The sequence below is a fragment of the Centrocercus urophasianus genome, unplaced genomic scaffold (genome assembly GCF_019232065.1).
Source record: "Centrocercus urophasianus isolate 14NV4802_14NV808 unplaced genomic scaffold, USGS_Curo_1.0 seq_40, whole genome shotgun sequence".
Classification (NCBI taxonomy): Eukaryota; Metazoa; Chordata; class Aves; order Galliformes; family Phasianidae; genus Centrocercus; species Centrocercus urophasianus.
Genome location: NW_024884978.1, coordinates 3,439,489 through 3,463,186, shown reverse-complemented (window position 1 = coordinate 3,463,186; position 23,698 = coordinate 3,439,489). Strand labels below are relative to the sequence as shown.

The following is a 23,698-nucleotide window of genomic DNA, read 5'->3' as shown; positions in this document are numbered from 1 at the left end:
GTCTTTCCTGTCTATTTCTTGTCCATTGTTATTAACCTTCTGACAGTACATGACAGCTCCAAAGGTTTGAGCTGCGAGGAAAGTTTTGCTTCAGATTTCAGTGGATGTAGCTATGTACGTATGTTTTCCTTGCTGGTGAACATGGAAACATTGGACAGGCTCAGCTCACTGCACATAGATAGCCAGCAACAAGTATGGCATTTCCATCAAAATGCCCTTAGTGACACATGCTCAAGCTTTCCAACAAGTGAGATGCTCACTAAGTATAAAATTTTTTTGCTAAGCAATATCAGAATTTTAGCTTGAGAGACAAGATACTGATGCAGGTACCAAGGGCAGAACCTTGTCCATGCAGATACCTACACCATTAGTTTTGAAAGCTAGCAGACTTGTGCTTGGCAAGACAGCAGCGATGTGAAATTACAGCGGTGTTATATTAAGGAACATGGCCCTAAGGTAAAAATTCAATGTGAATACATTAAGTACAAAGTTGTTTGTGATGGCAGCTAGAATACGCTAGGTAAATGAAAGCTCCAGGGCTAATCTGGATCCAGTCCAATCCCAGAGCATCAAAAGTCAGTGATGTCCTCAGAGAATCATGCTTGCAGCATGAGTGAGTGCTTGCCACTGTCCTGTTTCCCTCTCACAAACAGTAACTACCTGGAAAGCTGTGGCTGGCATTCTGCAGCTGCTCTGTAAAGCCACAGTGGATAGTAAAATTTCTAGGCTTATTGACAGACACGTGATTCATGGACAGTGTGGGAAGCTGGTCTGATTTCCATGTCGTTTTGAAGGCAGTCGGCAGACTGGAGAGTCTAAAAGTTTGGGAACCACCTAGACAGAGAAACCACGAGGTTGTTCTAAACCTCCCTGGTCTGATGACCCAGAGCATTTTGGTATTGCTGAATTCCATTTGGTTCCTCTTGGCTGCCGAAGGAGATCTGAGAACTGACCTCCCAACGTGAGTTATAAATGCAGTTGGCTCTTGATCTCTGCGAAAGCATACATCATGCAGGATAGCCAGCCTGCAGCTGTTACAACTGCCCACAGGCTATCAGGATAGCAATTGTCTTCTCACCCTTTATGGGGCTTACCACCACTCTAGCTGCTATACTAAATGGTAGCAAACATATATTTATATTCCTGGCATAGTGAGTCCTTTGGAAGGAATGCTTAACAGAACTTGCACTAGAAAGTAGAACTGTATATTCAATGAGTGAGCAAACTGTTTGCTGGTGGCTCTGAATATGTATTGGCTGCTGTGCCTGCAAGATGGAAGCGTGTCTCCCTTGGAGGCAGATCTCTTAATATCCTGATCCATCATTACTTTCTTTCAGGAAACTGTGGTGTAATAATTTTTTCTTATAACGATGTGAGGAAGGGTCAAATCTGGAATCAAAGAGCTCCTCTCTGACAGTTTCATCCTCTTGTTTGTGAAGGGGTTGTCTGCTTTTTAAAATCAAGACTGAGATTTTAGCTAATGGCAAATAAGGTTCAGAGGATGTGGGACAGAAATCACAGCTTCTTGCCTCATGAGTGCAGTGCTGAGCAGACTGATGATGCCGGGGCAGGAATTGCCAGCCTTCCTTCAGGCCTCGGTGCGGGGAGGTTTTCAGAAGTGCTTTTACTCACAGCGTTTCTGAGGCCACTGACAAAACCCCTGCTTCTTGGAAAACATTCACCCTCTGCTTTGCCATCAGTTTCCTACGTAACTGTAGGAAGGTCATTTAGCCTCATGGTGCCTCAATAAAACACGGGAGGAGCAGGGCTGTGATCTTAGCGAGGTACAGAGGGTCAGCACGGAACAGGCTGAGTGCAGCGCTGATGCTACAGCAGCAGGAGCTATTTATGTGCCAAAGAGAAAAAGCCATTGTCTCGTCAGTCACTACAGGAGCTTCTGGGAGCTGATTGTGAGCTCTTTGTTAATCATCATTATGATTAATTATGCAGCTGGCACAAAGCAAAGGAAGCTTATTGTACAAGCAACAGCAGCAGCCTTGAATCAACTGCCATTTTTCCTGCGTGCCCTGATGTAAGCCTCCGCTGCAGCCAAGAAACATCAGAGACAAGAAAATATTTTAAAACCTTCTCCTACTACTTTGTGTTTCATTTCTGTTTATTTCCTTTGTTCAATAGACTGGAAAGACTGCAGTGGAAGAGAGCCTCGGCACAGGGGACATAGTGAGGCCCTGGAACGTCTCCTTCAGCAGGTTCGAGCAGCTCATCAGCATTATAATTGCAGAGGTAAGGATAAATATCTATGTGGTAGGTCACCAGCTGAAGCCTCTGTGGCGCCTGTAATTTTAGCAGTTTTCTAACTAGGTCATACCTTCTCATTCATCAGGAAAAGAAAGATATTAATATTGGCCCATCTGGAATCACTTTAGCTTACTATCTTGCTCTTAACCCTTGAAATTAGTTGGATGGAAACATCTGAAAGCTTGAATGTACACAAGCACAGACACACCCTTTCTCCCTCTGTGCCCTGTGCAGTTACTGATGTGCTTTTTCCTACAAGTAAGTTTTACGCAGGATTCTGCTAAAATGTTTCAAGGGTCTCTCTTTTATTTTTTTAATATAAAGAAATACTTTAGAGAGTTAACAACTGTTTTGGATCAAAAAAGAGACTTGGCTGCCTCCAAATGGAAGACACTAAGTACTCTACTGGATGTGATGCCAATCTATAATGAAAAATAGTTGCACAATGCAGTGGGAAGATAAGATTGCTACATTTTCAAATAGAATGGATCAAAACTGGGAGAGAGTTCGAATCTCAGCCAGCTCTTTGCTCTTCATTCATGAGAAACAGACTGTGCCTTTAATAGCTCAAGAGCCAAGGCAACAGCTTGGCATTCTTTTTAAAGAATATATAAAAACTCGTGCTCTATACGGGTTGTTGAAAAGTGCTATTTATTTTCTTAAAATAAACTTCTAACTGGAATAATGCTTCATTGCAAAGGAGCTTATTTTAAACTGAACAGTCGAACTACCATGAAGTTTTCATTTTTCATCACTTAGTATGACTGTTATTTCAAACTGCATCAACTGATTGAAAATCACAGGAATACTTAGGGCTCAAATCATCTGGATAAAATGGAAAGATGCAACCTTTGTTCTTTATGTGCAAATACATCACAATCATGATGATCCACAGTCTGCCACAAGCCATTGTAACCATAGCAACTAGAGCTATTCCACTATGTTTCTTGGAAAGGAAAAGGAGAAATTGCAAGAAAATGTTGTTTCCCTAATTAAAATTCATGCAAACATTATCACTTGCAGGTGGCCACGGTAGTAAAAATACAAACAATGTATTCCATCTCTTACATAGCTTTTCGTGATTCAAGTCATTATCCATGGTACAGTTTTTCTCTTCCAAAGTTGGTACATTTCTGAGGTTTTTCAGGCCACCTTCCTAGTGAACAGGGAGTAAGTGATGGAACATCTGAGAATATTCTTAGAATCAATTGTTTTACTGACATACCAGCCCAGAGAAGAAGCAGTTACAAACATGCAGAAAATCCCTTCTTTTAAGAATTTGACACCAGTACCTGGTTCTCATAAAATTCTGCTGCTTCAGAAATTAACTCCAGTCTCAAAGCAAAGCACAGACAACTCTGTTACTGATTTCCAAGCTCCTTATGCTCAAATAATACATGACAACAATATAGGGAATCTGTTTAGCTCAGAACATTTTCTTGTATGTCGGAAAGAGGATGTGGGAACTTCCATAGGGCAGTACTACACCGTGGAATCAGCAAGAGCAACGCCCTTGATCTGGTTAAATCAGAATCTCAGAACTGCTTGTAATGTTAACATTACACAGAACTGTATTTTGGATAAATCAGGTCTATAACATAAGAGAAGACTCTTTGGAACTTACATTAGATGTATGACACTGTCAATCCCTCGTATTTCAGGAATTTGATTATAAAAATCAAGACAAAGTAATAGCAGAAAAATTAAGAATTATGACGACAATTTGACTGTTATTTGTCAATCTCAGCGACATCTGAGAAGTTTCATCAAGGACCTGAGATAACTATCAGTAATGACTGAAAAGCCCCAGTAAACTTTTCCACTTGGTGCACGTAAGACAGAAGCCTGCTTCAACTGTCATGAATAGAAATCAGAGTGGACGTGCTTTTATGTCTAAGCAGAGGACCTGGCCTGACATTGAAGCAATCTTTATCATGTTTCTCTTTTCCAGATTCCTTTCATTCTAAGTGCACATTTTAGCTTCTGTTTTCCTCATTTGTTTTAGAGGTGTCAGTAAATAGTTTGAAACTGCTTGAAGAACACCACTGAATCTGCTTGCAGCCACTAATTCACAGTGAATTAAAGTGAAGTGAAATTCAAACCTGAAGCCTTGTCCCCTTGGCTTTCCTGGAAGTGATCCCTCTGCAGGACTGCCCAGGTGTGCTGCTGAGGCTGGCTGAAGGAGAGCAGAGGAAGAGTGCAAAGGAGGTGAAAAAAGTGGAAAGGGCACTCAGTCTAAAATGGCTGAGATTATTTGGCTGATATGAGTAAAAGCTTCAGAATATAAAGGAGATATAAGAACAAGGTCCAATGCTAGTGATGTGGGAGGGTTAAATTGCCCAGATTCCACACATCTCTTGCTCACGTCTGTTCATTCAGGCTTTGCACCCAAGCCTGCATTTTGCCCCATGCTTTGTATTTCAGGGCCTGAAAAAAAAACAAGCTTACAAAAATACCAGGAAGAATACATTGGAACGTACAGTGAGTTTAAGAGCTTTTGGAATTAGATCAGCTGTTGCTTTTGAACCTGCTCTGTGATATGTTGAAATCTCTTAGGGAATTACTTAGGAAGCTTTGCTTTCATATGTTTAATCTTCTGGAAAATCCTGATGATTACAAACAACAGTCATCCATTTGTCTTCATAATACCGTGCTACAGACTATCATAACCCAATTACTACAATTGTGTGTTCTGGCAACACTTCAAATGTATTTTTTAAGTATTTTTTTTCCTGAAGATCATTCTTCCTAAGCAGTTCTGAGTGGATTAAGCAATTGTGTGTTGCTTCATTAAGAAAGAAACCCAACTCTTCAGTAAAATGCTTACTAGATATTTTCTTTCTGAAATTTGGTTGAAATGTATTTTACTAGAGATTGACTGAAATAAAAATGTTCTAATCATAATTTGATTCACAACCTGGGATCACATTTTCATTGCTTTTAACAAAGACAACGATCTCTTATTCCATGGGACATTTTAAAAGTTTAGATTTTACTGCAATGAGGATACACAAAACAGGCTGGAGAACTTGGCCACGGACTGGGAGGTTCGGGTAGGAAAATTAAGAAGTTCCAATCTCAACTGTTGAGCCTGACTTTGTACTCCAAAATACACCACCTGGTGACGTGACTGACAGGGCTATGGCTTCCTCATGAGAGTTTTTTCTTTTGGATGACATCCCATCCTGAGGTAATAGCAGTCTGTAATGGCCTTAAGCTACTGAAGTATCTGCTGGCTATGCCTGCCTTTAACTTCTGCATGGTATTCTGCCTCTGTGCATGTTATTCAGAGTCAGTTGTTCGCACTGCTAAAATTATGGTGATTGAAAGTGAGTATGATTTGCTTCTGGAAGTTTCCAGTTATTTGATGTATTTTCATCCACTGTTAGTAAAAACTCTAAACCCCATTTTATGCCCTCTGCTAGGATTTCAATAGGATTTAGCTCCACTTCTGGTAATTTGCTTCATTATTCAGTGTTACCATTAGTGATATTTAGTTGTTCCACAGACCGTCTGATCTGTGGGGCTAAGATTTCTCCTCAGATAATTTTGCACTGAGGTAATTCCATTTACTTCACATCTGCCCCACTTGAGGAGAGGCACCCGCTTGTCTAGTGATAGGACAAAGAATTCCAGATGATCTTCCTCCTCAGAGAAATGGCATGGCATAGCAGACATTCCTCTAGAGCAGAAACCCCAGATGCATGCTAGCAGTGGGAGCATGCAACTTTCTTATTTCTCACAACCAACTTACGCTGCTTTCATGTATCTGCTGAATTTAAGTGAACTGCAAAGACACACATATATATCCTCCCTAAGAAGAGAAAAACTAATGTGGTAAGTAGAGTTAATTGCCTAGTTCAGTCCAAGTGTGAATGCTCTGATCTAAATCCATCTACTGGAAATTCTCTGATCTTGGACAATATACGTTTGCTCCTGAGCTATTAACAGAGCTCACAGCTCTATTGTATTGTTCCTTAGGATCCACTTTTGTTCTTACTGCCACTGTTGTAAAAAGGTTGCTCTGTTATTTATTAGTTAATTAAATAACAGATTGTTAAAGTTCCATTTCTTGTAGGTCCAAAGTGTCCTCTAATCTCAGTTCCATGTTTTTTGGCTTCTAGACATACTGTAACGTCAAACAAAAGCAGACAGCAACATTGGAGAATTTACTGTTTCCATCTAGTTTTACATTATGTCTTTTTCTTTGGGCTTTGAAAAATTGTGGACCAAACCCAAACCACTGAATAGCCCAGTAATGTAGGTTTCTTCTGTAACGTGCCCTCTGATTGTAATGCTGCAGTCTTTGGGTGTTCTGTATAGAATTATGTTGCTTCATTTTCAGCAATTTCTGCTTCTATTCCTTCCATTGCAATTATAGAAGAAAATAAGAATTTCATAATTAGGATGAAGTTTATATTTCTAAGACAAGAGGTTTCCTGTCACATTTGGTTTACGTTACTATGATAAACTGAAAAAAAAGGCACAGAGTAAAATAAAAGTGAGGAGATGTGGGCAGGAAAACAAATGAGTTTTTCCAAATGGAAAAGAAATCAAAGATCAGTGGCATCAAAGGAGCAGCCGTGAACTAAGACGAGTCTATTTAAACTGAACTGAGCACTGCAGTGCAGAATATGCCATGCAGAGTAAGTTAGCACTGGGAGGACAACGTATTTGGTGATCTAATAAGTCTCATACTTCTAAATTGCATGATTTCAGCCCTAGTAGAACCTTGCTCTCTTTGTACTTGCTGTTCAGCAAAGTGGTAATTATGCTAACAATGTGTCTTTTTTTTTGTAGCTTTCTATGTGCAAATTACAGTGCAAATTTATTCATCATTTAAAAATATGTTGAGTGCTTCCACAGATGGGGTTTTGACAGGAGCAAATTTAGATGTTCCTTAAATGTTCAAACTTAGAACTTGCTAGGGAGACACAGATAGACACCTTCTATTTCGCACTGGAGGTAAGTAGGAAATATGTTGCTCCAAAAACACTTAGCCAGGCAGATTAGCAGCAAATACATTTAAAATCCTTCAAAATCTTTCATGAGTCACATTTTTCCCCACTGGAGAGGGTTGTTCCTCAAAATGTTTGGTAATTGAGTCTGGATGGGGATCCGTAGTTCATTTAAATAACGAGAAAACAGTCAGATCCTGGAAGGCTGAGCTGTAATTTCATGGACCACGTGTAAAATTCATATCCTCCCTCGACACGTGCTTCAAGCTGTACTTGTCCGAGGTGCAAAACAGCAGTTCCACCAAGTCTGAGTTTGATGCACTTAAAGAAATCATTTGATGAAGAGTATTGTTAAGAGAAAGAAAATACAAGCAAGTGTAAATCAGCATGGTTCTGAATGTTGTCTGTTGGAAGGAATAAGGTGGGCACTGAATTATCAGTACGATGCAACAAACAAAGGTTTTTTATGATTTATGATCTCAAATTGAAGTGCTGCATTTGGTTTTGTTTCTATTTTCCATTTTAGAAAGTTCCAAATTACAGAACACTGGCCGCAAGCAGTCCGTCTCTAGAAGCCTGAAGCACCTTTTTCATTCATCAAACAAGTTTGTGAAGACTCTGAAGCGGTCTGTCATTCATTTCATCTCCCAAACATTCCAAGTTATTGCTTTTATGTAATAGTGAACAGCACCTTAAAAATAGATGTACACAAATTCTACTTCCAGTGAAACAGCAACGTCTGAATAAACCTGATGCAGTTACATACGTGTGAGACTGATGCATCTGATAGGAAAATAATGCTGCAGTTCCTACTGAAATCGTTGGCAATCTTTGATTGTTACTACTTGGAAAACAGTTTGAGTTGTAATGGGAAAATATTGTGTGCAAACACAACAGTACAGTCACTGAGGAATTGCTAAGTGAAGCCTCCATTGCTGCTCAATAAGGAAACTGGGATTTATTTCATTCATAATGAAAAATGCAGAGCTCAGATGACGTGTTCTGCAGATACTAATACCTCATTGGCATCAAGCAGCACGTCAAAAATGTTTCTAATGTTTTTAGCTAGGTTTGCAGCCCAGCACGACCCAAACAACCCTTTGCCTTGATAGTTTATTTTAGCAAATGAAAGTTTCTTAGGCTGGATTATTTCTTCTTTCATTGCCAGGAGCATTCAGTTTGCTTTTTCTTCTTTGTATTTTGATAAGAGTTTGATTCTTTCAGAAGAGTTCTCCAGAGTCTTTAAATTCCCTAAGGCGACTACTTAATGTATGCAACTAATTGCAAGGGTAAATATTGAAAGGAATGATCTCTATAAACAGTTTTGCAGATATGCTGGCCAAATTACACTCAATTACACTAATGTAAATCCATAATAACCCTACTGATTTCAATTGAGTTATTTCAGATTTGCTCTGAAGTAAATGAGAGCAAAACTAAGCTCATTAATGATAAAAAGTTTTGGTAGAATTTTTGATTTCTAGAGAGCATAAACCCTCCATTGTAAACTATTTACTCTGGCAAAACTCTTACTAAAGTTGATGTCAGTGACTTGCACAGATTCATAATTCCTTACATTCTTGTAGTCTCACATCATCTGAAGAGAGAGCCTTCCCACATATTTTTCAGAATTCTCTACCTGGAGTTGCATGATCTATAAAACACAAAAGTTAAGATTGGTTAATTTGTTCTGCCTCCTCAGAACTTAAAATCTATGATTCAGCAGCAAAAATTTGGCTTATATGTTAATAGACATGAAAGCTGTTTGACACGGATTCTTTTTTTCTCTAGGGGACTCTACTTATCTGTCATATTTTTTTACAAAGACAATCTGTTGGTAACCAATGAAGATCAGATCCCAATTGTGGAAATTGATGACTCTCACAGTAGTTCAATTATGCAGGATTTCCTGTGGTTCACAAAGGTAATGGGAACCTAATTTCATATATTGCTTCTAAAAATGCATTGCTAGCCATGCAGAAACCTTAGCTGATCATTCTGAGCGCATTAAAATGCTAAGTGATGAAGTGCTTCATCTTTTACTCATGTTAAAATGTAATTTTCAAACAGCATCTGTATGGGTGAAATTCTGGTTGAGTCGCTGACCACAGCACAATTAACTCTTCTAAATGTCTGATCCTACATCTGTTGGCTGCTCACTAGGAACAGAAAGGTTTTATGAACATTTAGAGGAAGAGCCTAAAAAAAGCCATTAGATGTTTTGAAGTTGGTGTAATGGTTATGCCACCCTTAAAGGTATCTTCACACTATTTTTTATTCCCTAGGAAACAGTAAATCAGTTTTACTCAGTAGTCTAAAAAATGATTTAATAGGTGCACGGTGTTTACAGAATTATTTCTGTGTGATTTGATATCTGTTTTATGCTTATCTAGGCAACTATTGCCACCCACAGAAACTCAAGATGAACATCTACTGATTTTTCGAAGTCCATAATGCTTTTAATTTCTGCTTTCGTAAAAGCTGAGAACAAAAACTGACTGAATAGACATATTTTTGCAGTTGTCTTGTATGTGGGATGATATCAGATGGCTGAGGCAGAATATGTCTGTATCCATCTCCTCATCAACAACACTTCAAGCCAGGCAAAAGATGCTTTCTGCAGCAGCACAGCTCCAGGTTGGTTGCATTGCCTGTTTCCAGCTATTAGCTCCGTGACCTTCCAACCTCCAATAGTGATTGTTCTTTGTTACAGCATTTCTCTAGGAGAATGTTTGGACACTGTAAAACTTGTGAGGAACGTGCTGGCAGTGATGTGACATTTCTAGCAGGACGGCAACTGCTGTCATTAAATATTTACTTTTGTGGAAAAGAAAGAAATTCACAAAGGTGTGGACATGATCCTTACAGAAAAAGACCTCACTCTCCTACCTTTTGTTTGAATGACGTCACCAAAAATGCCCAGAAAACTGTGGTACAGTCACAGCATTAATGGAGATCTTCATAGTGCTTGGCTCACGCGTTAGCAATACGGCCATCCCTCTCCTATTGCCAGTCCACGCAATAAGCTGGCTTTTATAGCAGCTGTGAGAGCCAGATACTTTGTGGCCATTATTAAGAATATCTGTGTGGGGTTTGTTTTACATCTTTTGGCAAAGCAAGCTGTACAGAAGAATAGCCTTCCTGGGCAACCACCTGTCTTGACTGATTTCCCCAAAGTATCCCGAAATATATGGAATGCCAGCCTGCTGCACCTTTATTGGAGGACCACCTGTGCTAAGCAGCAGCTGCTTGCCAGTCCTTTGAGTTCTCACTGGAGACAGTTTTAACTGTATCTGCTGAAGGGTCCCCCTGGTGTGGTTAGCTCAGCCTAGGTAGCACGTTCTCCTTTGGTTAGCTCAGTTTCATTCCCTCCCTAAGAGAGCATTGTTAGTGTGCACAGACTGCAGTTTGAGATAAGCAAGATTCCGTTGTGTTAATTGCTACCAGAGAGGGTAAGAACAGAACTTGAGGCACAGAGATATGGCACATTTGCCCAGAAGGTACATTGCTCTGTTGGATTTTTGGCAGCTTTACTGTCCTCATCGTTTGTTCTGTTAGTTTGGTCCCCTGATGAGCACAGGAATTGTCACAGGTCTGCCAGCCTTTAACAGTGTGTGGCCTAATGGGATCCACCAATAGAAGGATCTCAGTAAAGTTTATACGGTTGAATACATTTTAGTGAGGCAGTTAACAGTCTGACTCCACAGGAATTTAGGACAGAATGGAAAAGATCAGTGATAACACAGCTGCTGAGGGACAGGACTAGTGGATTCAGAGGCAACAGAGACTGTAATTTTGCCTGCTGTTACCACTAGACAACTAAGCAAACAAATCTCAAGAGATGGGATGCCATGCAAAGCAGACACAAAACTTTTTGTAATGCATGAATTAGCCGTAATTCCCATTAGTAGGTGCCCCCATTCTCTCTGCTGGAATGTCATTCACAGCATACAGCCATCAGTGACAATAATGATCTATCTGTTTCCATTTAGGCACATTCTTATACTCAGTTTAACATCACAACAGATAGCTAAACATCTCCCTGTAATAATCTGCCCCATCTGTGGACACACAGATTCAAACAAAATGCATAGCAAAACCACCCAGTGTAATCAGTGATGGAGGCTCACCTCAACAGGTAGAACAGTGGAGAAAAAGGATGTGGGACAGGCGCCAGCAGCATGCTTTGGAGAGGGATGCTTAAAGCAAAGACTGCTGAGTTTTGTCACCAAGAGGTCAGCCTATCTAGAGTTTACAAACGATTCAACGATAAAGTTTATAAGTAAATATTGTCAGCTACATACAGATTAAAAAAAAATGTCAGGGCAGTCTATCACTTTACAATGCCATTATGTTACAGCACTTCCTTAAGCGTACGGTGTGCTAGATTGTGAATTTGAATTGTCATTTTAAACAACCCCCATCCCTACCCTGCTTACTGTAGAACTCTTGAAAAGTCCTGAAGTAATGAGCATATTTTAAATGTTAGGCATTTTTCTTTAAGACATCTGGGAATCTCTTCAGTGGCTGGTGACTGGACTGAGTATGTTTGCACCTATGAGCAGATGCCTTTCTGTGTGAGGAAAGGGATTTTGACCAAAATATGTATTTTATGTGGAGTCTTTTAAAATTACTTTTCTTTAATCCTCACATATTTTCCTGGAGAGCTTTGCTTTGGTAGTTTGTTTCTGCTGGTTTGTCTAGCACATTCTTGGTATCTGAAGTAAAAGAAAAAGGGTCCGTGTCTTTTCAGATTCCTTTGTGGTCCTTCATAAACACAGCCCGCAGTTCAACTCCAGAACTGTTTACATTCAGTGCAGATATGAGGGCCTCTTGCTTTTGTTGCTGAAAATAATCAGCATCATTTTGAAATGGAGAACAATAAATTGAGGTTATAGTTAATGATCTTAACAGAAAACATTTGAAGTCTCCAATATGAATTCGGTATCACTGGTATGTGCTGCATCTCTCATTTAGGTATGCATCTAGCTCTTTGGTAAGTTCTAAGCAGAAGGACTTCATTGATACCAAAGGAATCACCTCTAGCCCAACACTGAGTGCTTTTGAAGGCAGTATCCTTTACCTTTACATAACTGGGTGCGATCCGGGGGTAGAAGTGAATTTGCAGCCAGCCCTTTTACAAAGGCATTGGTTTGTGACAGTCTGACATTCTCTGGTAAACACTGGACTGAACACTGCTGGACCAGATGCTAAAGTAACTTCTCCTTTTGCCACTGCATGATGTGACTGCAGGGCAAGGACGTAAGAAAGGCTGTGTTTTTACTGAAGTCAATAGGTCTGACGTCAAGGAGCGTAAAGTTAACTTGCAAAAAATGCACCTTCCTGATACGCAGTACATAACTGCCATGTTATAATTTTCTTCTTTTCTAGAACTTGCTGGGAACTCACAACCTAGGCAGAGTTTTTTATGAGCCAATCAAGGATCGGCATGGCAATATATTGATTGTTACTATAAGAGAAGTGGAGAGTCTTTATTCATTTTTTAATGGCAAATGGATGCAGGTATCCAAACTACAAAGCCAGAGGAAATCCCTTTCAACGCCAGAAGAGCCAACAGCATTAGACATTTTGCTTATAACAATCCAGGTAGTGCTTTGCCTCTCTTAACTGTATGTTATTTGCTTTTGTAAAGCCTGTGCCAGAGCCCTGATTTTGGAAGATTCTTGTAGAATTTTAGGCCTTAGTCCAGTGCCCAATAAAACTAGTGGCAAGGCTCCCATTGAAAGAAAAGACTTATATTACTTCCAGTGGGGCTGGGATCAGATTCTTAATATGTAAAATATCTGTGAGATTAGAAAGAAATTACTTCAAAGTCCTAGCAGAGAATGGTGCTGTTTCTATCAGTTTTGGGAAGCCATGCTGTAGCATTCCTTAGCAAGGGCTATAAACATTTAAAACTCTCTAGGATGTTCCTAAGCACCCATACAGACACTTACAATTTCTATGCACCATAAGATTTTTCCACATAACCCTGAACAATCATTTAAGTATAATATCTACTGTTCTACTTAATAAAGTTGTTCTTTGGGGTTCAGAGTTCCTTAGTGCCTGGTATAGTTGCTACAGAATTCTTTATTGACCATAATCCTTCCTTAATTCTGCATAACACACTCCTAGGCTTCATATTTAGAGCAATACTAAGGTAAGGATTGATCCCAGAAGGTGCTGGAGTTGTCAGCTCAGTTGACATCATTGACAGCCAGGGGTTTCCAGCCCTTCAGGACTCAGTAAATTCCTGTTGAATCTGTGTAGTTAAAAGATGAATGCATGTTTTCTGTAGGTAACAACTTATTGCTCAGAAAATGTCTGTAGCCAGTCTCTCTCTTCAAATGAGTGGCAAAGTTACCTGAAATACTACTTGACAAATATTGTCCCAGTCCCTTCTTTTGTCACTTCAGCTAGACAATGACTGTCATTGTTCATTTTCACATTTGAGGAACTTTCTTGGGCAGAGACTGTGCTTTTGGTACCAGAAACTGACAGGGAATCAAAATATACGTTACCAGCTTTTAGGAACATTAAAAAATTTCCAAAAGACAATAAAACCTACCTGATCTATGTTAGATTTACTGTATTAAAATGTGTTAAAGGTGTAGAAAAATGTCAATCTGGGCAAAAGTTTTATATTAGGAAACCCAAAATACAGGCCATGATCAAATTTCCACAAAGATCCTAGTGGAAAAAATGTTCCCCTAATGGTTTACACATTCCTATCTAATGCCCACCCTTTCTTGTATTACTTGTTTAATCATCGAATGGGTATTTTGTTCATGAAGTGCTTGTGAAAATGAGGGTCTAATTGCATTGGTCAGAGCCAAGCAAAGCACTGGAAGATAATTTGATGGTTCCAAGAGTAAAGGTGTAAGGCCAGGTGTCTTAATCCTCACCCACTGCAGAGGCACACATTTCTCAGGATGGCAGCAAATATCCTTTTTAGAGTAGTTCCTGGGGACAGCTATATGTAGCCTTAAAAACTTCTCCTGGCTTCAGTAAATATGCCATCAGTTTTCATTCTTTCTGAGCTCTATTTGTTGATAAAGATATTTGCTCAGAAAGCACAGTCATTAATTAATCTTTGTAAGCCACCAACTCCCATACTTACAGAGATCTTGTTGATAGCAGGGGAAAACAGAAAGAGGTTTTCAAGAGATCTACATGCATTTCTCTGGTGCCAGTGCTGGTTTGTGCAGCCTCTCTGTCCTACCTTCCCCAGCTGATAGCTTTTTCCTCATGCCACCCTTCTCTGTGTATCCACGCACCAGAAATGAAACAGGGAATTTACCTGGCTAAAAAACACCTGCTTTTTTGCTGAGTTGCTTTGCAGCTGACACAGTTCTCTGCCCCAGCTTGCTACTGAAGACATCAGATGAGTGCAGGGTGCGTGCTATTGAAGTTAAATACAACAGTAGAAGGTTGAAATCACAGCTTTTTAGTGCCAGTACATGCATGATGTGGAGAGCTCTGTGAACCTGTATATAACTTTAAGTAGGAAGTTGTCCAAGGGAATCCAAACTACCAGAGATTATTTGCATGCTTTAGCATGTGCTTAAATACTGGGAATTGGGAATACTGGTGACACAAAAAGACAGCTATAAAAACATGTGTTGCTTTTTGATAAGGCTTTTAATGTAGGACTGTTTCTCTCAAAACAGGACATACTCTCCTATCACAGAAGAAGTCAGCAGCGCCTCCCTCCTGGATTGTATCTGGGTTACCTTAAACTCTGCAGTTCTGTGGATCAAATCAAAGTCCTTGTGTTGCAGAAGTTGCCTAATGTCCTCTGTCATGTCAAAATCCGAGACAACAGCAATGTCTCCAGGTAAGTCAATACACATGAGTTTTCACACACACATATGGAGAGAGAATTTTTCTTTTAAGTCTAATGCGATTTTGTCGTTGAAGAATTGTAGCTGCCTGCAAAGTCTGCCTCAGGTGTGTACCAGAGAGATCAGTGCTGCACTAAACAAGTGCACCGGTGCGATGCCAGCAGCTCTGAAGTTCTGTCCAAAACAAATACATATGAGTGCATGGGTTTCTAAGGATAGTATTCTGTGGTCACTCACATTCGCCGTGGTGGGAACAGTCTTCCATACATCTTTTATAAAGATGACAGTCTGCAGCCCATGATTCAGCTGCCAGTAAATTCAGAGTTCTCCTTTCTATTGTCTACAGGGTGTTTGTCATTTTTCAGTGTATTCTCTTGTGCATTATCTATTTTTTCACTCTAATCCATAGCAAATATACAGCGTATTCAGACATGCTATCAGCTGTTGAACTCCTGAGTACTGGAAAAGATGTTTCTCCATTTGTAAGGATTTATAATAGTTTCTGACTCTTGAGGTTTAAGATCAGACCTTTGTTTGGCCTGAAATAAAGGCAAAAAAGCTGCCTACCTTCAGGTACACAGGGCTCTCCAGATGAGATGCTCTTGCCTCCACTGCCAACCCTTAAATGAGGTCTGGGAAGGGGAGGATCCTGGATCCACCCCTTCTGGTCACTCATAGAATCATAGAATCATAGAATGGCTTGGGTTGGAAGGGACCTCCATATGGAATTAGATATCCTAGAATCACAGAATCCTTAGAGTTGGAAGGGACGTTTACAGGTCATCTTGTCCAACTCCCCTGCAAAGAACAGAGACATGCACAACTAGATCAGGTTACCCAGAGCCTGATCCAGCCTGGCCTTGAAAGTCTCCAGGGGTGAGGCATCAACCACATCTCGGGGCAAACTGTTCCAGAGCCTCACCACCCTCACTGTAAAAGATTTTTTCCTTATATCCTACCCAAATCTGTACTTTTAAAGCTTGAAGCCATTTCTCCTTGTTCCACAGTCCCTACTAAAGAGTCTGTCCCCTTCTTCCTGTAGCTCTCTAGTTCTGTAGCTTTAGATACTGACAGGCTGCTCTCAGGTTACCTCGCAGCCTTCTCTTCTCCAGGCTGCACAGCCCCAGCTCTCTCAGACTGTCCTCATAGAAGTGTTTCCCCCCTTGGATCATTTTTGTGGCCCTCCTCTGGACGCACTTCAGCAGGTCCACGTCCTTCCTGTGCTGAGGACTCCACCTGTGAACACAGCGCTCCAGGTGAGGCCTCAGCAGCACAGAGCAGAGGGACAGGATCACCTCCCTCACCCTGCTGGCCACACTGCTTTTGATGCAGCCCAGGACATGGTTGGTTGTCTGGGCTGCCAGGGCACATTAATATATGGAAAGTAAATAAATGTGAAAAAGCAAACCTGGAGTGAGGAGCCTTAGCCACATATTTCAAAGGCCGTCGGACTTTAAGACGTTCGCAAGGAACGTTCAGCCTGCTGTACACGTGCTAGAAAAATGAAGTTTCTCTATGCTAGATTTTCAACCACAAACAATCAGAATTGCACAATTTTAGAATGTTTTGCTATATGAGGATTAAACTATCAACAGATCCTGAATGCACATACACTGAATTCCTTCTTGTGCACTGAACTTTTGTTATATTTCTAATTTTAACTCAACTCAACATACAGAGATGAGTGGGAATGGATCCAAACACTTTCTGGCTCAGAATCTGTGGAAAGTATGGATCATACTTCAGACTGCCCTACTCAATTGTTCTTGTATGAGCTCCAGATGGCAGTGAAAGCTCTCCTTAAACAGATCAATCTACCTCTGCATCAGGTATTTTCCTTTGTGGTATTTATCACCCTTTTTAAAACTAATTCTTAAGAACACAGCTAAAGCTAAAATGTAACTTCAGAGTAGGAATTAAATGTAAATGTTCTAAGAAAAGAGAAGCAAAGAACCTTTCTATTCAATTATTCTAGCTGAGGGGGGAGACACCTTCAAGTTGTTAGTTATTTTCCTGGATATTTGAACGCAGAAGGTTTTAGAGACTAATATTCGAAGGCTCCTATTTTTTTATCTGTTAGCATACAACTTTGGGCAGGTGCAAATAAGCACTCCTGCATGAAACTCAAGTAGCTGTGAGCACCTTTACCCAGCTGGCAAAGGAAGACAGGTATTTTAGCAGGGAAGAGGGGCAAATGATGGTTGTTTTGGAGGTAACACTGAGGGTGTACAAAAGGCTACTGAAGGCTCAGCACTGTGCAGTTCTTTCACACAAATAAAGACTCCTAAAACACATAGGCTCAGACCTCTAGATTGCTGTGGGTGAGGAGAGGTATCTGGCTTCTGGCTTTACGTTTACGAACAGATGCATATTTGAATAAATAAAGAACGCAGAGGGGATAATCTATGATGTGAAAGATCCATGGAAAAACAAGCTAAGGAGTTTGTTTCTTGTTTACACAAATTCCACTTTATTTTGGTCTACAAGGGTAAAGAGGGCTTACGGTATAAGTAAATCATCTTTATATTCACTTCAAAATCTGTTTGTGCAGCTAAAAAGTTGTGGCCTTAAAATGAATTAATCTGGCTCAACAATTCTTGTTTTTGAAAGGCGTTGGCTTTGTTTTAAAGAGGAATCCATCAGTGCTGCACATTCTAGGAAGAGCTACGTAAGGCTCAAGTAAATCCAAAATGAAGACAGGTGGTGTGCTGCCTTGTGGTCAGCCACTAATCCGGTAGGGCTTTGTACAGGTCCCTGCACCAGTGTATTTTCTTGGAGGTTGTAGCTTTTGTACCTTTGTTAGGGTTTTTTTTGAGCTAGGGAATAAAACATTGAAAGCAATGTGCAATTTGTTCTATAGGCTGCAGCCCAGCAAAGCATTTAAGCTCATCTGCTGTGCACAAGGGATAGACGTAAACCTGCCCTTGCAGTTAAGCGCAGTTATAAAAGTTTTGATGACTCAGGATGGAACTTCTGTGTTACCAAATTGGGTTTTTTGTTCAACAGGTGCAGTTGTGCAGTTTTGTTGTCTTTGTGGTAGGCAGAATCGTGGACAGTGATGCTGTTGCACTCCCTGAGAGAAGTGCAGCTGTGCAGCAGCCTCAGGCAAGCGCTGCGTGTGCCATTCGCTCCTGCTGCAGCACTTGTTAAACCTTTTCAGTGCTGTGTTGAGGGAGAGCTGCATATTTCTCTTAACCAACCCTAAATTGAATCTTAAAGGTTTTTAATTGAATCCATTTTCATGTTTTCACATAATTATGCAATCATAATCTTGAAAAGCACATGGCATGTGATCATTTTCTGCCTAATAAGAAACATAAATGTTGTTTTCAGGGGGGCTGTGCCTGTGTGTGTTGTTTTAGTGTGGAACATTGCAGCTTTAAATCTTTATTTTATGTAGTGACATGAACCCACATTTAGAGCCCCCCCCCAAATATTTATGTTTTATAAAAATTCCAAGCTTGATGTTGTGCAAATTTTCTTTAATGTTTTATATCATTTGGGGTGTTGTTTATATAAGTGCCATGTTGTAATTCTCTCCTATTTCTTCCCCCGCGCGTGTCCCTCTACAGGCTAAGCACTTCCGTCTGTATACACAGGAGGTGTTGGAACTGGGTCACAATGTCTCCTTTCTTCTCCTGCTCCCCGCCTCAGACGACGTCTGCACTGCCCCAGGACAGAATAATCCTTACACCCCACACTCAGGATTTCTTAACCTCCCTCTTCAGATGTTTGAACTCGGTATAGTAGCTTGCTTCACCTAGAAATATTAACCCAGTCTCCTTATAATAAAATCACAAAGTTGTATCTGTTTTCCCCCTTGTCCCAGTGGAGAGTCAATAAATCACATGATGGCTTTGGCAACAACACTACCTATAACTGTGTACAAGTTACAGAGGGAGCAGAGCGGTTAAAGCATATACTGTAGCAATCGTTATTGAAATGCAAAGCATAGAGCAAAGCCCACAGTATCCAGAATGTATCTTCAAACTTGCTTGGAAGTTGATGCTCTTTCAAAATCAGAATTAAAAAAGAAAAATGGCATGGCAATGTTGGAGTGTCAAAGCAGACGCAATAAAAAGCATACCTCTAAATTGCCACAGGAATAACCAGTTTTGAAGAGGATGATTTTTGCAGCTCCTACCTTTACATATAGATACCTTTGTTAAGGGTCTAAGTGGAGTTTACCTGATCACAGTCATCCTTTTCTTTCTGATTCTTGAAAGAATGTGGGACGCTCAGTTCTACTGCTGCAGCAGGAAAAGTCTGCTATCATGAGATATGCTAGAGTCCTTTGTAGAAGGAATATGATGAGTTAGGGGACTGCTGAGCCTTACACATTAGGCTCTTCTGTTTCCTTCTGGCCTGTAAAATTGGTTGTTATTATTTCTTGCCTCTACCTTAGAGAGAGAAAGAGCCACAACTGATGGAGGCAGTACACAGGGAGCCACTTTGTAATATGACAGCGGGTCCTCGGTGCTGCGTGTCTCTCAAGTGTTGGTGGGACGCCACCACTGTCACCATCTTGTGTCCTGTACGCCATCACTGGGTGTTGGCAGTCACTGGTGGAGGAGAACAGTAACTGGATTTAATGGAAGGTCTTTTAGCTGAGGTTGGGGGTCTGCAGGCACAATAGATTGGTGACTTCCCATCATCCAGCAGCACAAATCTTACTTGAATCAGGCAGGAGCATACGATTGTGTTTATGTCACATCTGCCAGGGCACAGAGATTGGTGCCCGTGACAACTCTGGGTTTTTTGCTGGCTGTGGGAGGACAGATGACAGCAGAGCTGCCATAAAATTATGGAGTGCTACAAACAGACAATACGTGAGCTGCTCTCTATTCTGCCAAGGCAGAGTTACCCCTTCAACAGAGAACTAACGTAATTGAACTAGAAGTGATAGTTCAGAGCTTTGGGTCACATGGCTGTGGCATTTGATGTGACAGTCGTGCCCTAAAGCCAGATTTACAGTCTTCTTGACATGCAGCCTGAGGTCGACAGTTAGACTCTGTGTATTCAGCATATTATTTCTCCCTATGAACGGTGACTACTGCATTCACTGTGCAAATTAATGCATGAAGTATATTCACCTCTGCTGAAATTCGTCTCTGTACTACAGGTCTTGCAAACTATTTAACTCTCATCGTGTGGTACACAGACCATGGGTGAGAGCTATGCTTGCTTCTGGAATGCAGTTTGCGTTGAGCTGAGAAATCGATGGACAGAGTGGAATGATGTGGTGCAGATAAACATGCAAAGAGTCATCTCTTAAATAGCAGTCTGTGTGCAAACCTCAGCGTAGCAATGTTGCTGCAGTGGGGAAGAAGCTCATGTCAGAATGGAAAGCTGAATTTTACTTTTTTTTTTTTAATTAAAGTAAGCAATCATCTAGCCATGGGCAGATGACATTTTCTACATGACTTGTTATATATGTATCCCTGATGTTCTGTGAAGTGACTGTGATTCACATCTCAAATATTAGAAGCTTCCATTCCCCATTAGCTGGTGGCTACCAACTATATAATTGCATAACCACAAAAGACTACGTTGAAGTAACATTTGTTAAAGTAACATTAAAAGGTCTGACTTAAAACCACAAAGGCCAGAAACTTCAGCACTGAAGCTGAAACCGCGGCTGTAATTCACTCAAGAGTCCATCACATATGGCATATATGCTGTGAGACCACACACTATTCAGACTAGATCCCTGCAGTATCTAGGCATCATTGGGAAACCAGAAGGCAGAATTCTTTTTCACTCACCTTTTTTGGTGGGATTTCTGTTTCAGATTCTGCGTTCATTGTTACGTGCATGATGTTTCTGGGATCGGATTTCTCATTTTGAGAAATTATTACTTTTCCTCATCATGCTGGTTGTAAGGGATAAACAGATCTATGACAGTTTTTGTTTTTCTATTTATGATAAGAAGAAATTATGCACTTTGCACTCGAAACACCCTACAAAACATCATGCCCCCACCCAGAAATGCAGCAGTATTAAGCCAGCTGCCATTCACTGCATAACAAGATCACACTGCATGCTTGCAGTGATGGCGAACTATGTTGAAAACTTGCTCTCCCTCAGCAACTTTCATATGTCTGTACTGCAGCTTGCAGAGATCACTGGCACATGAGGTTCTGGAAGAACATGGCGTTAAGAGGCCAGGCAAATTAATGTCTGTGAAGCTCCATGTAGCTGTTCCATCTCTTGGCTCTTTCAGTGGCAGCTCACCCAGCTCTGTGCTACTGCATCCGACTGCACAGAGATGTCAGTTTGAGCTGTCTGCACTGCCCTGCTGCACAACAGTTCAGAGGGGAGCACATGATAACAACTAACAATGTTTTAATTGTTTCACCTGAACTGTGATGTCATTGAAATGCTTTTAATGCTGTCATTTACATCTGAGTTACTGATTTATGTTAGCCTAGGCCGAAAGAAAGTTATCATCCTCCAAAATGGTACTTTTTTCTGAAACACCCAATTAAAAAGAAAAAAGAGGGTTCAGTTTTCCAGTCATGTCACTGCTTGCTTGATAAAAGAAATGATGAGCCTCAGAAAAGAGCCTTCTGATTAAAGCTATCGAGGGCAAAACAGCCTCAGGAGTTGCATACTGAGGGCCTGATTATCCCTTCACATAGATATAAATTAGAAATGACTCTTTTGAAATTGATGAAGTAACAGAGTAAATCCAGTGTAAATGAGAGGAGAACTAGAGCCTGTATTATTTATTTCCAGCTTTAAGTAACCCATCCAGAGAGTTAATAATTATATTTAATAAAATTTGTGTTCTGAGAGCTAAGGATTTCATATTTCATAACCAGAGTATAACAGTGTTTCCTTTGCACTTGGTCTTTTCACAGTTCATTTTTGCTGTTACAAGGAAAAATTTATAAGCCTGTATTGCCGCCTTTCTGCTGTCATGGAGCTGGACTCTCTGAAAACCCAGCAGTCCCTGAGGGAAGCAATTTCAGACAGTGAAGTCGCTGCAGCCAAACAAAGACACCAGCAAGTTATGGACTACATACAGGTAATCGTCTGTTCCTGACTATTCCAAGGAGATTTTAAGGTGGCTTTCTTAAAAACTGCATCGGGTGTAATTTGAAATCTAAATGGAGAATTATTCACAGACGTCATAAAAAGAGTAGTTGTATCAAAAGCGCAATTCTGCTTTTATGAAATTCTAACCCAGAACATGATTTCCTTAGTTGTTGCTTTTATACAAGGATTTTTATGGGTAAAATCAAATGACGGTCATGCTAGGCTGTTACACAGAAATGTGTCAGCCTGCTTGTAAAACTCGCTGCCATCGAATGTGAGGTAAGCTATTGCCATGCATGGGCATTCTATTCAGTAATAGTTTTTCTCTGCACTTTTGCAAACCATTTTGGTAATTGATTACTCATAGGTAAAACCCTTGCCCTGTCCAGAGGACATCTATGCACCTGGTTGATCTGTCTTTCTACTAGTGAAGTGCAGATCGGTTTACAGCTCCATGTTTTTATATTGTAGACACCTTCTGTTGGAGCAGGGGCCAATGCAATCACTTATCTCATTAATAACATATTTGGCCTTCATAATTATGAATAAGATGATAATATTTCTGTTTTTCCTTGCTCTGAATTCAGATCCCCTTTGCACAGTCTACTTTGGAGCTGTTAGAAACCTGCAGAGGAGCAGAGAGGAGCATAGCATTGTGCTTTCACATCTCCATTATCTCCTTCCTCCTCATCTCCCCATTCTCACACTCAGAAAATCTGGTTTTCCACTGTGCTGGAGCATCTGGGAAACTTTTACCTTTCACATCAAGAATGAATATACATATATTAATACATGCACACTTTATAGACAGTTCTACGTTCCTTCTCTCCAGAGTCTTTAAGTCACGTGTAAATCACAGAATCATGCTGGGAAAATACAGGAGAATATTTTAAACTTCCGCGTTTTGTGCTGAGTTATTGTGACAGTGTATCAGCCTTGTCAGGTTTCCTCTTAAATGAAAACCAGCTGTATTCCACCTATTGGCAAAAATATCTCAGCCCACCACATACCACAATCTTCAGCGGTGACCACAAAACCACGAGAGCAGTTGTGTGATCCTAGATCTAAGACAGTGTTGAAGTTACTACACAAACCAAACATTGTAAAGAGCAAGGGAGTCTACGTGAATGCAGTTCTGAAAAGGAGTCGGGGCAGCTAAAATGTAAAAATATTTTTCAACAACAGCAACACAACAGCAGATAAGGTACTCAGCATCTCTCCCAGAATGTTAGACAGCAAGACAAAATATCTAGTCACTGTAATTTATACAGCACAGTGCTTCAAGCATTCCTAAATAATTTAAGAACTACAGTTCATTAAAATGACTGATTCGCTGTCCTGTGAGATGCTGTAGAATGGCATCACAGAGAAAATTCAGAGCATTTGCATTTCCACAAACTGGAAGCAGTGTGATTTTTGTTCAGGGCTGAAGGAGGATGGCAGAAAGAAAATATAAGATCTCCACAGTCAACCAGATGAGAAGTTCACTAACTGATCAAGCAATTGTATTCCTTTTGTGGAGCTACACTTAAGTCTTGAAATGAAGTTGGACTGTGAGCAAACACCTGAACCATCTGTGGTTACTATTGGAAT

General features: G+C 40.4%; 1 protein-coding gene across 1 annotated transcript in view; it reads left to right on the top strand.

Annotated features, from left to right (window-relative positions):
• ANKFN1 (ankyrin repeat and fibronectin type III domain containing 1) overlaps positions 1 to 23,698 on the top strand; it is a 53,375-nt gene that overhangs the window by 26,724 nt on the left and 2,953 nt on the right. Inside the window, exons 7-15 of the mRNA XM_042833081.1 lie at positions 2,137 to 2,244; positions 7,744 to 7,843; positions 9,009 to 9,141; positions 9,738 to 9,854; positions 12,609 to 12,824; positions 14,891 to 15,057; positions 16,743 to 16,893; positions 18,637 to 18,805; positions 21,928 to 22,094. Of these exons, the coding sequence (XP_042689015.1) occupies positions 2,137 to 2,244; positions 7,744 to 7,843; positions 9,009 to 9,141; positions 9,738 to 9,854; positions 12,609 to 12,824; positions 14,891 to 15,057; positions 16,743 to 16,893; positions 18,637 to 18,805; positions 21,928 to 22,094 (1,328 nt within the window). The remainder of the gene's footprint in view (positions 1 to 2,136; positions 2,245 to 7,743; positions 7,844 to 9,008; positions 9,142 to 9,737; positions 9,855 to 12,608; positions 12,825 to 14,890; positions 15,058 to 16,742; positions 16,894 to 18,636; positions 18,806 to 21,927; positions 22,095 to 23,698) is intronic.